Here is a 14,019-nt window from a genome sequence, read left to right on the forward strand (position 1 = left end):
GCTGCTGCAGGGGGAGGGCGGGAGGCGCCTTCTCGCTTCCCCAGGCCGGCCGAAGGCTGAGGTCACCTGGCAAAGCGCCAGCAGCAGCTGCAAGGACTCGCCAGCGCTTCGGCGGGAGGCGGTGTCAGGCGCTGGTCCCCAGGGGACTTTCCCTCCCGCCCCCTCGGGAGGCGTGGCTCGGAGTCCTGCCCGCCACCCGCCTGAGACTTGGCAATTTTAGGAGCCCTCCAAGGCCACGCCCTCCAGCCTAGGTCCAGCCCCCTAAAGCTGTCGGTCTGCCTCCCCAGCCTAAAGCCAAGCACTCGAGCCCCGGCAGCCCCCTTTCCTCCGAAGAGTCCGGAGAGGCTGGGCTTTTGGCCCCGCCCCAACCGAAGCCCCTCCCCGGGCCACGCCCCACGACTTGAAGAGGCTTGGGCTGCCGCCGCCTCAGAGTCGCGCGCGGGGCGTGGGGCGGTGCGGAGGAGCCGATCCTAAGGCAAGGTTGACGCCGGGACTGTCCAGGGAGGCGCAGCGTGGCGGGAGCCCGAGCCAGAGCAGCCCCAGAGCTGAAGCAGCCGTCGTCGCCGTCCGCGGAGCCCAGCCGAACCGGCCATGGCGTTGTCGATGCCGCTGAACGGATTGAAGGAGGAGGACAAAGAGCCCATCATCGAGCTCTTCGTCAAGGTGAGCGCTCGCCGCCGTCCCGCCCCGCCGAGTGCTCGGCGCCCGCCTGGCCGCGGGGGGCGGCGTCCCCTGCCGCTCCTCAGCCCCGGCGCCCCCGCAGCGCCCCCGCGCGGCGCTCCTCACCGGGAGGGAGGGAATCTCTGCCCCCGCGCCCCCGGCCCATTGTCTTGGGCCCACCCGCCCCTTCCCGCCACGGAGGCCGTCGAGGGAGCCGGGGTGGGACGGGGACCCCAGAAAGCCAGCGCTCCCGGCCGCCGGCAGCGCCTCCAGCGGCGCGGGCCCCGGCGGACGCAGCACCGTCGTCCCGCGTCCGGGTGGGACTAGCTGCCCCCCTCGGCCCCTGGGACCCTGGCGGGGTTGGGCCCTGTCACCACCACCCTCCCTCCGCCACCGCCCGGGCCCGACCCCACCCCACCCCTGAGCTCTCCAAGTTCACCCCCGGCCAGGGGGGCGAAGCCTGGAGCCCGTGGTGAGCTGATGAACTGAACTTTGAACGCTTTCTAGAAGAGCGTTTCACTCTCGGCTGGTAGGAAACCGTAACTTTAATTTTCGGTTCCATCTGAAAAATTTTTTTCTAAAAAGAGCAGGCAGTCCTGCGCCTACGGAAAAGACCGAGATTCCCAACTGAGGTTTTCCTGCCTTAGGTATTTTACCACCATCTGGTTTTCTTGTTTCTCAAGCGCGAAGTGTTTTGTATGATGCAATATTTTGGCTGCTCCCCTCGGTGTTGTTGCCTCGGGAAAGATCGTGTGTGCCCTTTTGTTTTGAAAGAAAAGCTGGTGAGGGAAAGAATTCCGAACTTGCTTGGACTTTAAAGGGTTGATTTTTTTTTTCCCCCTTTGTCTCTTCAGTTTTTATATCCTGGAACTACCATATTTGCTGATAATTACCACCCTTAGCCCTTTCCTATTTTTCTTCAACATTTTTCATTTTACCAAAGGAGAGAGAAGTTATGAACATCTGGATCCAACTGGCTCCCTCAAAACTTCTTTAAAATCCTCGAGATTTTTCTTTCTTGGTCCCTTACTTAAGCAGACTCATGCAGAACTAGGCTCTGAATTGGAGAGTTAAGAGAAATCCAGAACAATTTTTTTTTTCCTTGAATTTTTAAAGGAAAAAAACAAAACATTGAAGGGTGTGTTTGAGACATGGAAAGAAGAAATGGGCTGCAAGTGATGAAAACAGTTTGTTGTAGGATTTTTTTTTTTTTTTCCTTTTCAGTTATCAGTTTTAGAAACACTTTAGTTCAGGGAACTGAAACAGCAGACAGGTTTAGAACCCCCAGAATATCTTTGAAGAGTCTCAGTTACTTGGAGTGGCAGAGTCCTTTGACATGCAGAGAATGTAGGAAGGAACCTGAAATAAGAGAAAGGAATAGGAGTGGGAGGCTGCTAGGAGAAGGATGAAGGGTGGGTCAGGGATTAATGTTCAAAAATTTTCACTGAGCCAGTAGTAGGAAGAAGTTTCCATAAATTCAAAACCAGTGTATCTACTAAAACCCTAAAAAACATGATACTTAAAGATGAAACTTTAGAAATATCATTAAATTTGTGGTCATATAAGGGTACTGTCAGTAATGGCTTCTTTTCAGCATTGTGCTGGAGGTCTGGCCAATATAATAAGACAAGAAAAAAAAAATGAAGTATGTGAATTAGAGAGGAAGAGGTCAGTGCTTAATGCCCTGCTTGCTATTAGTTTAACTTTTCCCTTGTGGAACAGTTGGTTAAGGATCTCACATTGTCACTGCAGTGGCTCTGGTCTCTGCTGTGGTGCAGGATCAGTCCCTGACTCAGGAACTTCCGCATGCTGGGGGCATGGCCACAAAAAAAAAAAAAAATTTACTTTTCAATTAGAAGGAGATGGGTGTGGTGCATTGTTTCGAAAAATTGAGTTACTTGCATACCCATTCTCAGTTTTCCATGTGCTGCAGATACTGCTCTAAAAAGAAAAAAGAAAAAACATAAATACATTGCCCTAAGCAATAATACCTTGAGACTATGGATTATATATCTTATCTGCATAAGTATTAAAATAAGAAATGTTTGTGAGCCACTTAAAAGTGTCCTGTTTATCACTTGTAAGCATTTGTCACTGGGCTTGGTGGCAGAGAACCAGGGTCACAGTTCTGTACTCACTGGCTGGCTTAACCTGGGCAAGTGGTTTTCCTTCTCTGAGACTTGTTTTCTTCATTTATAAAATGTTTTCTGCTGCCCTTTGGTTCAGCATAAGCAAAACTTTGTACTGATACAAATCCGGATAGCTGTTTCAGAGGGGTAAAGGGGCCAGGTAAATTGTGGTAAAGAGTATTATTGATTTCCAGAATCTGTGTGGGGAATGCAAATGGGGAAAAATACCCTTGTAAATATAATTATTTTGAAAGCAATGAAGGGGCAAAGACTGCGGTTGTCCAGTGTGGTGTCTTAAACAGTGTTAATTATTCTGCCAAGAGGTATCTGATCTGTAGCAGAAAACTATTATCTACACTTAAAGGGAGTGTGTGTAAGGTGCTGCCTGTTAAGACAGCATTAAATTTCAGAGAGATGAGCTTAGACCTTCCCAGCTAGTGTGATTCGACTCACAGCTACATTTCTTTTCTTGTGAGTATTGTTTTTGGAGTTGTCTGCCCATGAGCCTAGTAACTGCTCATCACCTGTGTAGCAGTAGATCTCCATTTTTGTTTGTTTTCGTACCTATGGGGATAGGGCACCCTCCCAATGGTAAAAGAAGCTTACAAAGGTAGTCATACTCAAGAGTGAGGATGCCCTCTTCCCCCACCCTGAGGGGCCTGGTAGATGTACATTTTGATAGACCAGCCCCACTTGGGGACCACTGATTAATAGGGTGAAGTTTAAAACTGCTAGCAGGGTCATAAGGTCTCTTATCTGCTGCCTGAGTTTCTAATCCAATTTGTTCATTTACTAATTGTGCCACACAATAAATCTCTCTGTACCTCATCTGCATAGGTGGGATATTAATAGACCAGTCTCATGGGATTAAATTAGTTAATATATGTGGTGTGTGATAAGTTAGAACAGTATCTAGTACACGTAAGTAAATAAAGGCTAGTTGTGTGTTATTTTGCATGTACATATTTGTATGCACATCTCCCCTACCAGATAAACAGTAAGTTCCTTTTGGTAAGAACTATATTGTTCTGAGTGTCTGGAATATAAGAAAGTACCAAAAGTTGAAATGAGATTGTTTCCCTTCTGAGCATTCTGGTGTCAATGTATGTGTCTGTCATGCTTCGAAATGGAGAATTACTTGCTAGATCCTGATGGTCTGAGTCTCAAGCCTTGGTCCTTCTTTCATTCAACTGCGCCTAGCCTCCAGCCTCCAAAATACCATGTGGTTTTATCTTTCCCCCCACCTCCATTATTTGGTGCTTCTAGTCTTTGCATGAATCTGCCGTATTTTCCACCAATATTTTTTCTTGGTTATGTTCAGAATTTGCAAACCAAGATTTCCGTATTGGTTAAAAGTAAGTGTTGAACAACAAAATGAGAGAAGTTGAAAAAGACACTGGATTTTGGATTTTTCTTTTGCTTGTATATGTCTGACTACTATTGATGGTGCTGCCATTCCACCCACACTAGAATCTTTGGTATAGTTAGTATTTCTGATCTTGGTTTAGAAGGAGTAACTTTTCAGAGTTTAGTTTTATTGGCTGGAATTTCAACATATTGATGTGCCATTTTGAATTGGGGCACTCGCTGTTGGTAGTTGTCACTAAACTTGCTGGAATTGGGGGGGCATAAAAAGTTAATCTGGTGCCGAGTGGCTCAACACATAAGAGTAACTGTTTCTTTGAGATATTTGGCGGGGGTTCTGATGTTTGTGGATACTGGAGCCAGACTGCTTGGCTTGATTCTGGCTTCTAGTAGTGTGTCAGGCAAATTTCTTAAATTCTCAGTACCTTAGTTTCTTAGTCTCTAATATCAAGAAAATGATAAAAACAATTTTATAGGGTTGCTGGGGGATTAACTGGTGATCTATGTTTATTAATTAGTGTAGCGTAAGCTTCTGTAATAAATAATCTGCCCCAGAGAGTGGTTCAAACAAGATGGAAGTTTAGGAGTTCCCGTTGTGGTGCAGTGGTTAACGAATCTGACTAGGAGCCATGAGGTTGCAGGTTCGATCCCTGGCCTCGCTCAGTGGGTTAAAGATCCGGGGTTGCTGTGAGCTGTGGCGTAGGTCACAGACTCGGCTCGGATCCCGCATTGTTGTGGCTGTGGCATAGGCGGCGGCTACAGCTCTGATTAGACCCCTAGCCTGAACCTCCACATGCTGCGGGAGCTTGTTGTGGCTGTGGCATAGGCCGGCGGCTACAGCTCTGATTAGACCCCTAGCCTGAACCTCCACATGCTGCGGGAGCTGCCCTAGAAAAAGCAAAAAAAAAAAAAAGATGGAAGTTTATTTTCTTTCTCACCAAGCAATCCAGGGAGAGTGTTCTAAATATTGGTGGCTTTCCTCCTTAGAGTCATTTAGGGACTAAGGCTCTTTCCAGCTTGTTTTTACACCATCCTCCATAACATTGTCCCCCTCTAAGTTGGCAAAGCTGGTAGCTAAGAAATCCTGGTTGCAGCTGTGGTAGCTGAAGAGTATGAGGGAGGCTCATTGCTCTTAAGGGCCCCAGCCTGGAAGTTTTATCTGTCACTTCCTTTCATAGTCTGCTGGGGAGAACTTAATCATGTGACTTCATCTAATTGGCAGGAATGCTGGGAGATGCGATCTGGCTATATACTACCCTATGTAAAGCCTTAGGAGTAGTGCTTGGCACATAGTAGAGGTTTTTTTTTTTTTTTTTCTTTTTTTCATTTTAGGGTTGCACCTGCGGCATATGGAAGTTCCCAGGCTAGGGGTTGAATTGGATCTACAGCTGCCAGCCACAGCTGCCAGCCACAGCCACAGCAACAGCAACATGGGATCTGAGCTGTGTCTGTGATCTACATCACAACTCTCAGAAACACCGGATCCTCAACCCACTGGAGCGAGGCCAGGGGTTGAACCTGCATCTGCATGGATACTAGTTGTATTCATTTCTGCTGTGCTGCAACTGAAACTCCTGACATCTATTTTTGTTGTTGATGATAGTATATTATTCTTAAATGTGGACTTCATTAACAGAAATGATAATAATTCTGTAAATCCTTGAAATTACATTAAAAATTCTGTATGAGTCTTTTTTTTTGTGATTCTTAAGAAACCATTGTAATAAAATAGTAAATGGTGGTATTCTGATTGTCAAGCATAATTCATATAAGCAAGGTTTAGAAGAAGGGTTTGGGCTAGATGATCATAAAGTCACTTGCATCTAATTATCTATGACTTAAAGCATGCATCGGGATGAACTCAGTGTCTAATACTGAGTTTAGGTACTATGGGAGATAAAAGAAATTATTCAACATTTTCTGTCTTTAGGTTTATAAGTTTTATTGGAAAGACAGTAAGGAAACAACAATACAGAATGGTACATGCTTGAGGAGTCAAGTGTGGTTCACATTAAGTTGGGTCAGGAGGTATGGGGAAAGATGGAAGTAAGTTTTAACTTGACCTTGAAAAGGTGGGTGGACTAAGATTGGAATAGCCTTCAAATGGGAATGTTAAGTTTTGGCATCAATTGTAAACTCATGCACAAAACAGTAGATTGTTACTTTTGAAAGAAGAAGGGACCAGGAATCATTCAAACTCATAGTGCCAAGGAGGCAAGTTGTTTAAAAGATGAGAATGAGACTTTTAAAACCTCACTTTGTTTTCCTTATTTTTTGAATTGTTGTCTATCCAAGAGCTTCCCATTGGCATTTGGAAAGGTGCATATGGATTATACAGAATGGGAAAACTCTCAGCTCTTTGGTCATTATAAAGTGGGAGTTCTTGGAGTTCCCTTGTGGTGGGGCGGGTTAAGGATCCAGAATTGTTACTGCAACGGCTCAGATTGTGGCATGGGTTTGATCCCTTGCCTGGAAACTTCTGCATGCTGTGGGTGCAGCCAAAAAAAAAAAAAAAAAAAAAAGTGGGAGTTCTTTATTTTATTTTATTTTTTTGGTTGAGCTTCTGGCCTGCAGAAGTTCCAGGGTCATGGATCGAAAATGGACCACAGCAGTGACAACACCAGATCCCTAACTGCTAGGCCACCAGAGAACTCCTTTTTTTTTTGTCTTTTCTAGGGCTGCACCCGTGGCATATGGAGGTTCCCAGGCTAGGGGTCGAATCGGAGCTGTAGCCGCTGGTCTATGCCAGAGCCACAGCAATGCCAGATCCGAGCAGTGTCTGCAGCCTACACCACAGCTCACAGCAACACCAGATCCTTAACCCACTGAGCAGGGACAGGGATCGAACCTGCAACCTCATGGTTCCTAGTTGGATTCATTAACCACTGTGCCATGACAGGAACTCCTATGTTGTTTTGAGGGCAGGAGTCAGCCTTCTTTTTAAAAATTTTTATTTTAATTATTTTTTTTCTTCTTTGGACTCCCTGAGGCATATGGAGATCATATCTGAGCTGAACTTGTGATCTATGCCAAAACTGTGGCAACCCCAGATCCTTAACCCACTGTGCTGGGTTGGGGATCAAACTTGCATCCCCACACTCCAGAGATGCCACAGCAGGAACTCCTTTTTAAAAATTGTTTTTATTTTTTATTTTTTTAATTATTTTTATTTTTTTGCTCTTTAGGAATACATCTGTGGCATATGGAAGTTTCCAGGCTAGGGGTTGAATTGGAGCTGCAGCTGCTGGTCTACGCCACAGCCACAGCAACTCGGGATCCAAGCCACGTCTGTGACCTACACCACAGCTCATGGCAATGCCAGATCCTTAACCTTAACCCACTGAGCGAGGCCAGGAATTGAACCTGCCTCCTCATGGATCCTAGTCAGGTTTGTTAACTGCTGAGCCACGAAGGGAACTCTTTTTTTTTTAAACAGACATAGGAAATAAACTTTCTATAGGAAATGATGCTGAGAACTTTGTTCTAATAATTGAGCAAAAACTAACTCAACATTGAGACAGTTACATTGGATGTAATTGGTTTGATGTTTCCAGAGGGGAAATTTCAGGAATTAGAAATGAATGTAAAAATGTGAAGTTAATGGAAAGTCTGTTCTTGATGTGTTTCGTCTAAGCTGATCCTGAATACCTAACAGTGCTACTCTTGGCAAAGGCCAACGTGATAATTTTGGTTAAATGTAAAATTCTGGGAGAAAGAGACCCCAAATGGGAAAGAGACAGGAGGAGGTTTCTGAGACAAGGGAACTGAACACATGAAAAGCCTAACAGTACGGACAATAATAGGAAAGAGGCAATGCGGTGGACCTGGCTATCATTAAAAGTCACAATTGGCTTGGAAGGATGCTTACAGAGATGCCTAGAGGCCAGTAAAAGGATGGTGAGCAAGACTTTCCCACATCCTGTTTCATTGGCTCTGTGGAGTTCTAATGTCTCAGTGTTCTAATGTCTCCTGAATAGGGAATTAGTGAGTCCATAAAAGGGAAATTTGTTAGCCAGGATGGGAAGTGTGATTAAGGCATGGATTAAAACTTTGATCAAGTAGGGGAGTGAGTTAGGATGGGTTTGCCCATTGTAGAGGTTCTTATAGAGAATGGAAAGGGAGTTTCTGAAGGAAAATAACATTAAGGTCATGATTATAAAATGTCCAAGTATGATTTAACAGAACTCTAAATTTAATTCAGGGCATCAGTTTGTGAATTCTCTTGGAAGTTTTAATCCTTTTGTCTTTTTGGAGACTTGACTTTTATCCCTCAGTGCTCAGTACCAAGGAATGGTATAAGGAATATCAAATAGCCTTATTTGGTTTCTTTTGTTTTCCTTTATTTAAAGTATAAATCCGGGAAGCTCTATTAGTCTAACTTTATGAAAGTAACAACTTAATGCAGCTAAATAAGACTGTATTTGAAAGTTGTGCCAAAGATGGACTAGGAATGTTTTATATTTTAACATCAATATTTTGAAGAAGTATAAAATGCTCAACATCACTAATTATTAGAGAAATGCAAATCAGAACTACGATGAGGTACCACCTCACACCAGTCAGAACAGCTGTTATTAATACATCTACAAATAAAAAATGCTGCAGAGGGTGTGGAGAAAAGGCAATCCTCCTACACTGTTGGTGGGAATGTAAATGGTACAACTGCTATGGAAAATAGCATGGAGGCACCTCAGAAAACTAAATAAAGAAGTACCATATGATTTAGCAGTCCAACTCCTGGGCATATATCTGGAGAAAACTTTCATTTAAAAAGATACATGCACCCCTATGTTCATTGCAGCACTGTTCACAGTAGCCAGGACGTGGAAACAACCTAAAGCCCGTTGACAGATGAATGGATTAAGAAGATGTGGTACATATACACAATAGAATACTACTCAGCCATAAAAAAGAACAAAATAATGCCATTTGCAGCAACATGGATGGAACTAGATATTCTCAAACTAAGTGAAGTAAGTTAGACAAATACCATATGATGTCACTTATATGTGGAATCTAATATATGGCACAAGTGAACTTATGCACAGAAAAGAAACTCATGAACATGGAGGACAGACTTGTGCTTGCTAAGATGGAGGAGTAGGGAATGGGATGGACTGGGAGTTTGGGGTTAGTAGATGCAAACTGCATGTGCAAACTGCATATTGCATTTGGGGTGGATAAGCAGTGAGGTCCTGCTATATATATAGCACAGGGAACTATATCTGATCACTTGTGATGGAACATGATGGAAGATAATATGAGAAAAAGAATGTATATATGTGTATAACTGGATCACTTTGCTGTACAGCAGAAATTGACAGAACATTGTAAATCAACTATAATAAAAATTAAAAAATATTTTGAAGAAGTAGCAGTATTAGAACTAGGGCCAGGTATTGATCTCAGAGCATATATTTTGCTTTAAAGATTTTTTGCTTTGCCTAAAACTGAAATAGTGTGGTGACTCTAAGAAATAAGTTTTTTTTTCCTTATTTAATATATAAAACTATTATTCCAACTTGTGAAATAATTCATTTTTATGAAAAGGATTAAATTTTCATTATGGAGTTCCCCTCGTGGCGCAGTGGTTAACGAATCCGACTGGGAACCATGAGGTTGCGGGTTCGGTCCCTGCCCTTGCTTAGTGGGTTAACGATCTGGCGTTGTCATGAACTGTGGTGTAGGTTGCAGACGCGGCTCGGATACCGCATTGCTGTGGTTCTGGCAAAGGCCCGTGGCTACAGCTCCGATTCGACCCCTAGCCTGGGAACCTCCATATGCCTCAAGAGCGGCCCAAGAAATGGCAAAAAGACAAAAAAAAAAAAAAAAAAAAAATTCATTATGATAGCATTGTAAAAATGTCAATCATCTATAATAATTTGTGTTGAATTTTACCACCCCAAAGCATAGCTGTTTATTTGTACCTGTGAGAGAAGATAAAAGGTGAATCTGAACAAACATTGGAGAATACAAAAACAATTAGGTAAAAGATGAGGTAATTAGGAACTTTTAAGAATATGTGAGTTCTATGCATGTTTTCCTCAGTTAACAACCAGTTAGTTGCTTTATTATGGAGGTGGGGACCAGCTGGTAGATCGCTGGAGGGAAACTTCATTAAAAGCTGAAGACAGCCAAATTAGGCTGTTGTGCTAAGCAGGAAAATGGAAGAGTGGTAGCTATGACACTGGACCACGTAGACTAATTGAGAGAAGAAGAAGGTGGTTAGACATAAGAAATGAAATTTTGACCTTGAATGTATTATGCCCAAGACTTAACTGAAAAATTTGCAGATATAAATGTCTGAAGAGTGTGAAATTTTATGTTTGATCTTAGAGGTTACAAAATATTTTAGTTAACACAGGAATTGAAAATTTTAGTTTAAAAATGTTGAAGGCTGGAAGTTCCCATTGTAGCTCAGCGGGAATGAACCTGATTAGTATCCATGAGGGTGTGGGTTCAACCCCTGGCCTCATTCAGTGGGGTAAGGATCCGCCGTTGCCGTGAGCTGTGGTGTAGGTCGCAGACGTGGCTCGGATCTGGCGCTGCTGTGGCTATGACATAGGCAGGCAGCTGTAGCTCTGATTAGACCCCTAGCCTGGGAACCTCCATATTCCACAGGTGTGGCCCTAAAAAGACAGACAAAAAAAGAAACAAAGAAAAAAGAAATGAGTGAAATGTTTATGTTCTATTCTAACAGATGAAAGGTGGTTAGTGTTACCTAATCTGCCATATATGGTATATTATCAATGTGAAGAAACTTATGTCCTCTCCCTCAATAATTAGTTGTGAGTTATATTCTATCATTTTGTTTAAAATAAAACTGATACATCTTAACATGAATCTTAAACGGATCCTACTTTCTCTAGTTGTTTATTGAATTAAATTAATTATGAATCCCTTGATCTAGCATTCATAGTCTCTCAGATCATGATCACAACTTGAATTTTTATTTTATTTATTAATTAAATGAATTGGCTGCACCTGCAGCATGTAGCCGTTCCCTGGCCAGGTATTGAACCTGTGCTACAGAAATAATCCCAGCCACTGCAGTGACCATGCCAGATCCTTAACCTGCTGTGCTACAAGGGAACTCCCTGTCTTGTATTTTTAATCTTATCCACTACGTAAGCTGCAAATATACCTCATGTTCTACTAGATTGGTCCTCAATATACCATGTTCTTCTGTGCCTTCACGGAAGAATTTTGCTTTTGTTTCTTTCATTTGAAATATCTTTGGTTTTCCAAGCCTCTCCCCCAGTTCCAGTTTCTGCTTGACAGAATAATATTTGTGCTTTTTTCATTCAATCTAACAAATATTGAGGCACTATTCTAGGAACTTGGATACATCGAAGAACATTGTGGCATTCGAATTCAGTTGGGGCAGGCAAACGATAAACATATGTCTAGTCGTGATAAGTGTTATGAAGATAAATGAAGAGAATGATAGGAAGTGCTATTTTCTTTTCCTTTTTCTTTTTGGTTGCTCCTGTGCCTGCGGAAGTTTTTCAGCCAGGGATTGAACCGATGCCATGGCAGCAACCCAAGCCACAGTAGCGACAATGCTGGATCCTTAACTCTGTGAGCCATCAGGGAACTCCAGAGGTGCTATTTTCAATTTAACATCACATTCTGTTAAATCTGTAGCCTTGCAGAAAGTGGCATATAGGGAGGCCAGGGCAGAAGTAGGGAGACTAAATAGTAGGCTGTTCATTCATGTAAGAAATGATGGTGGCTTGGACTAAGGTGAGAAGTAGTCTAATTCTGGATATATTTTTAAGGTGGAGATTGTAAAATTTCCTGATGGGTTGGCTGTGGAATGTGAGAGAAAGAAAAATCAAAGATGATTCTGAGATTTTTGTTCTGAACAACTAGAATGATCCATTAACTGAGATCCATTAACTAGTCCTTGTAAGGGCTAGCTCCGATGGTGAGATCAGGAATTTAGTTCTTGACATGTTAAATTGGAATATTTTAAGACCCACATGCAACCTATTGTTTAGTGAGAGAGGCTTATGTTAAAGAAATACACAAATACAGTATATAATTACATTAAGGACAAGAACAGGGTGTCTTGAGAAAGAATGACAGGAAGCCCATTAGATGGAAGCTTAATAGGATATTTTCTGAGAAAATGACTAGTAATTAGAAGAATGAGAGGAAGAGCATTCCAGGCTGGAGGAATTGGCACATATAAAGGCTAGAAGTCTTTAACAAATCTAGAGTGTGTGGCTGGAACCGAGGGAATAAGAATGAGGTGTAGAGTGAGGAGTAGACAGGCCGCATCATGGAGGTTTTTGTCATGTGAGTTTTATCCTTAGTAAAAGGCAGTTTTCAAAGGGAGTGCCAGGAGTTGATTCGCATTTTAGGATGAGTTGTGAAGAGTGGAAACAAGGAACGCCACTTGTAGGGTGTTGTGATGGGATGATGGTGGTGGCTTGGATTAGGATGACGGTGAAGAGAAGAGAATGGGTTTAAGATAAATTTTGGAAGTGGAGTCCACAGGAAGATATGGAGAGAGTTCGGTGTGAGAGAGAAGTGTGAGAAATGATTTGGGTATCTTATTAGAATCATTTGTTGATAGAAGTTATCTTTTATGGAGATGGAGGAAGAGCAGACAGTGTTTAGTTTTTGACTTGTTAAGTTTGGGATGACTGAGCTATCAAGTGGAGAAGTCTAGTAGAAAGTTGGATGTACAGAGCTGATACTTAGAAGTCTAGGCGGGGTAGGGAAATTGGAGATGTGTGTGTGTGTACATTGTTTATGTAGTATTTGAAGTATGTGAGATCATTCTGTGGATGAGTGAGGGGTAGGAAAAATGCTCAGGACCAAGTTCTGAGGAACTCACAACACTAAGAGGTTGAGTAGAAAAGGAGAACAAGGAGGAGTTGCCGTCGAGCAGTAGCGGGAAGAGGAAAACTATGCGAGTGAGGTACTGAGGAAGCTCGGAGAAGTTTTTAAGGGGAGAGGGACCAGTTGTGTCAAGTTAGATGCGTGTTTACTTTATCAGGCTAGAAGTCATTGGTCACCCTCACGGTAACAGCTTTGGTGGAGTGGCGGTGTGGGGAAGCCGTAATAGAGTAAGTGGAAGAGCGAATAGGAAGTAAGAGAGTAGAGTCAATGTGTAGAGCCAACTGTGACAGGAAGCTTGGCTACGCAGAAGAGACAGGTTGGTAGCTAGAAGGGGTTATGTGTCAAGAGAAGGCTTAAAAAAATTACCAGCTATCAGAGCTAAAATATAGGAAGGAATTCTTATACCATCATCTTAGAGGGGAAAATATTTCCCATAGAATCATCATAATTCGTAACACAACATTGTAAATCAACTACAATAAAATTAAAAAAAAAACCCAAAGAATCATCATAATTTGCCGACTGGAAGACCTTTTTTACTGCAAGGAAAATCTAGTTTATATATGTTTAGAATAGATGCTTAATCTCACTGACTTATTTTTCCGTTGTATTTTCCAAATGCAAGAGAGAGAAATATAAGAGTATTTCATCCTTAATTAAACTAATATTTATGGGTGCTTTCTGTGTGCCAGGCATTGTATTAACTGTATTACATGCATTGACTCATTTGATTTTTCTTCAAGAAAATATTTGCTGAAGGAATATAGAGAACCTTATTTTTTTCCTTCCCTTGAACAGGGTTGATGCCAGAGGAGACTTGCGGGGTGGGGGGCAGGGACGGGGAGGAAAAATAAAAGATCATATGATTGGGGAAAAGCAGACGCCTATTAAACTTGCAGAAATCTTTGTATGGAGAAGCCAGAGAAATAGGCGTATGGAGAAGCCAGAGAAATAGGCTGAGAGTGTGATGCAAATCACTGGTCTCAGTTCATATTTGTGGTTTAGATTTTTT

General features: G+C 42.6%; 1 protein-coding gene across 1 annotated transcript in view; it reads left to right on the forward strand.

Annotated features, from left to right (window-relative positions):
- Positions 285 to 14,019, forward strand: part of CLIC4 (chloride intracellular channel 4) — an 81,998-nt gene continuing 68,263 nt past the window's right edge. Inside the window, exon 1 of the mRNA XM_021095589.1 lies at positions 285 to 663. Coding sequence (XP_020951248.1) covers positions 592 to 663 — 72 coding nt within the window. The 5' untranslated portion in view covers positions 285 to 591. The remainder of the gene's footprint in view (positions 664 to 14,019) is intronic.

The sequence above is a fragment of the Sus scrofa genome, chromosome 6, assembly GCF_000003025.6.
Source record: "Sus scrofa isolate TJ Tabasco breed Duroc chromosome 6, Sscrofa11.1, whole genome shotgun sequence".
NCBI lineage: Eukaryota > Metazoa > Chordata > Mammalia > Artiodactyla > Suidae > Sus > Sus scrofa.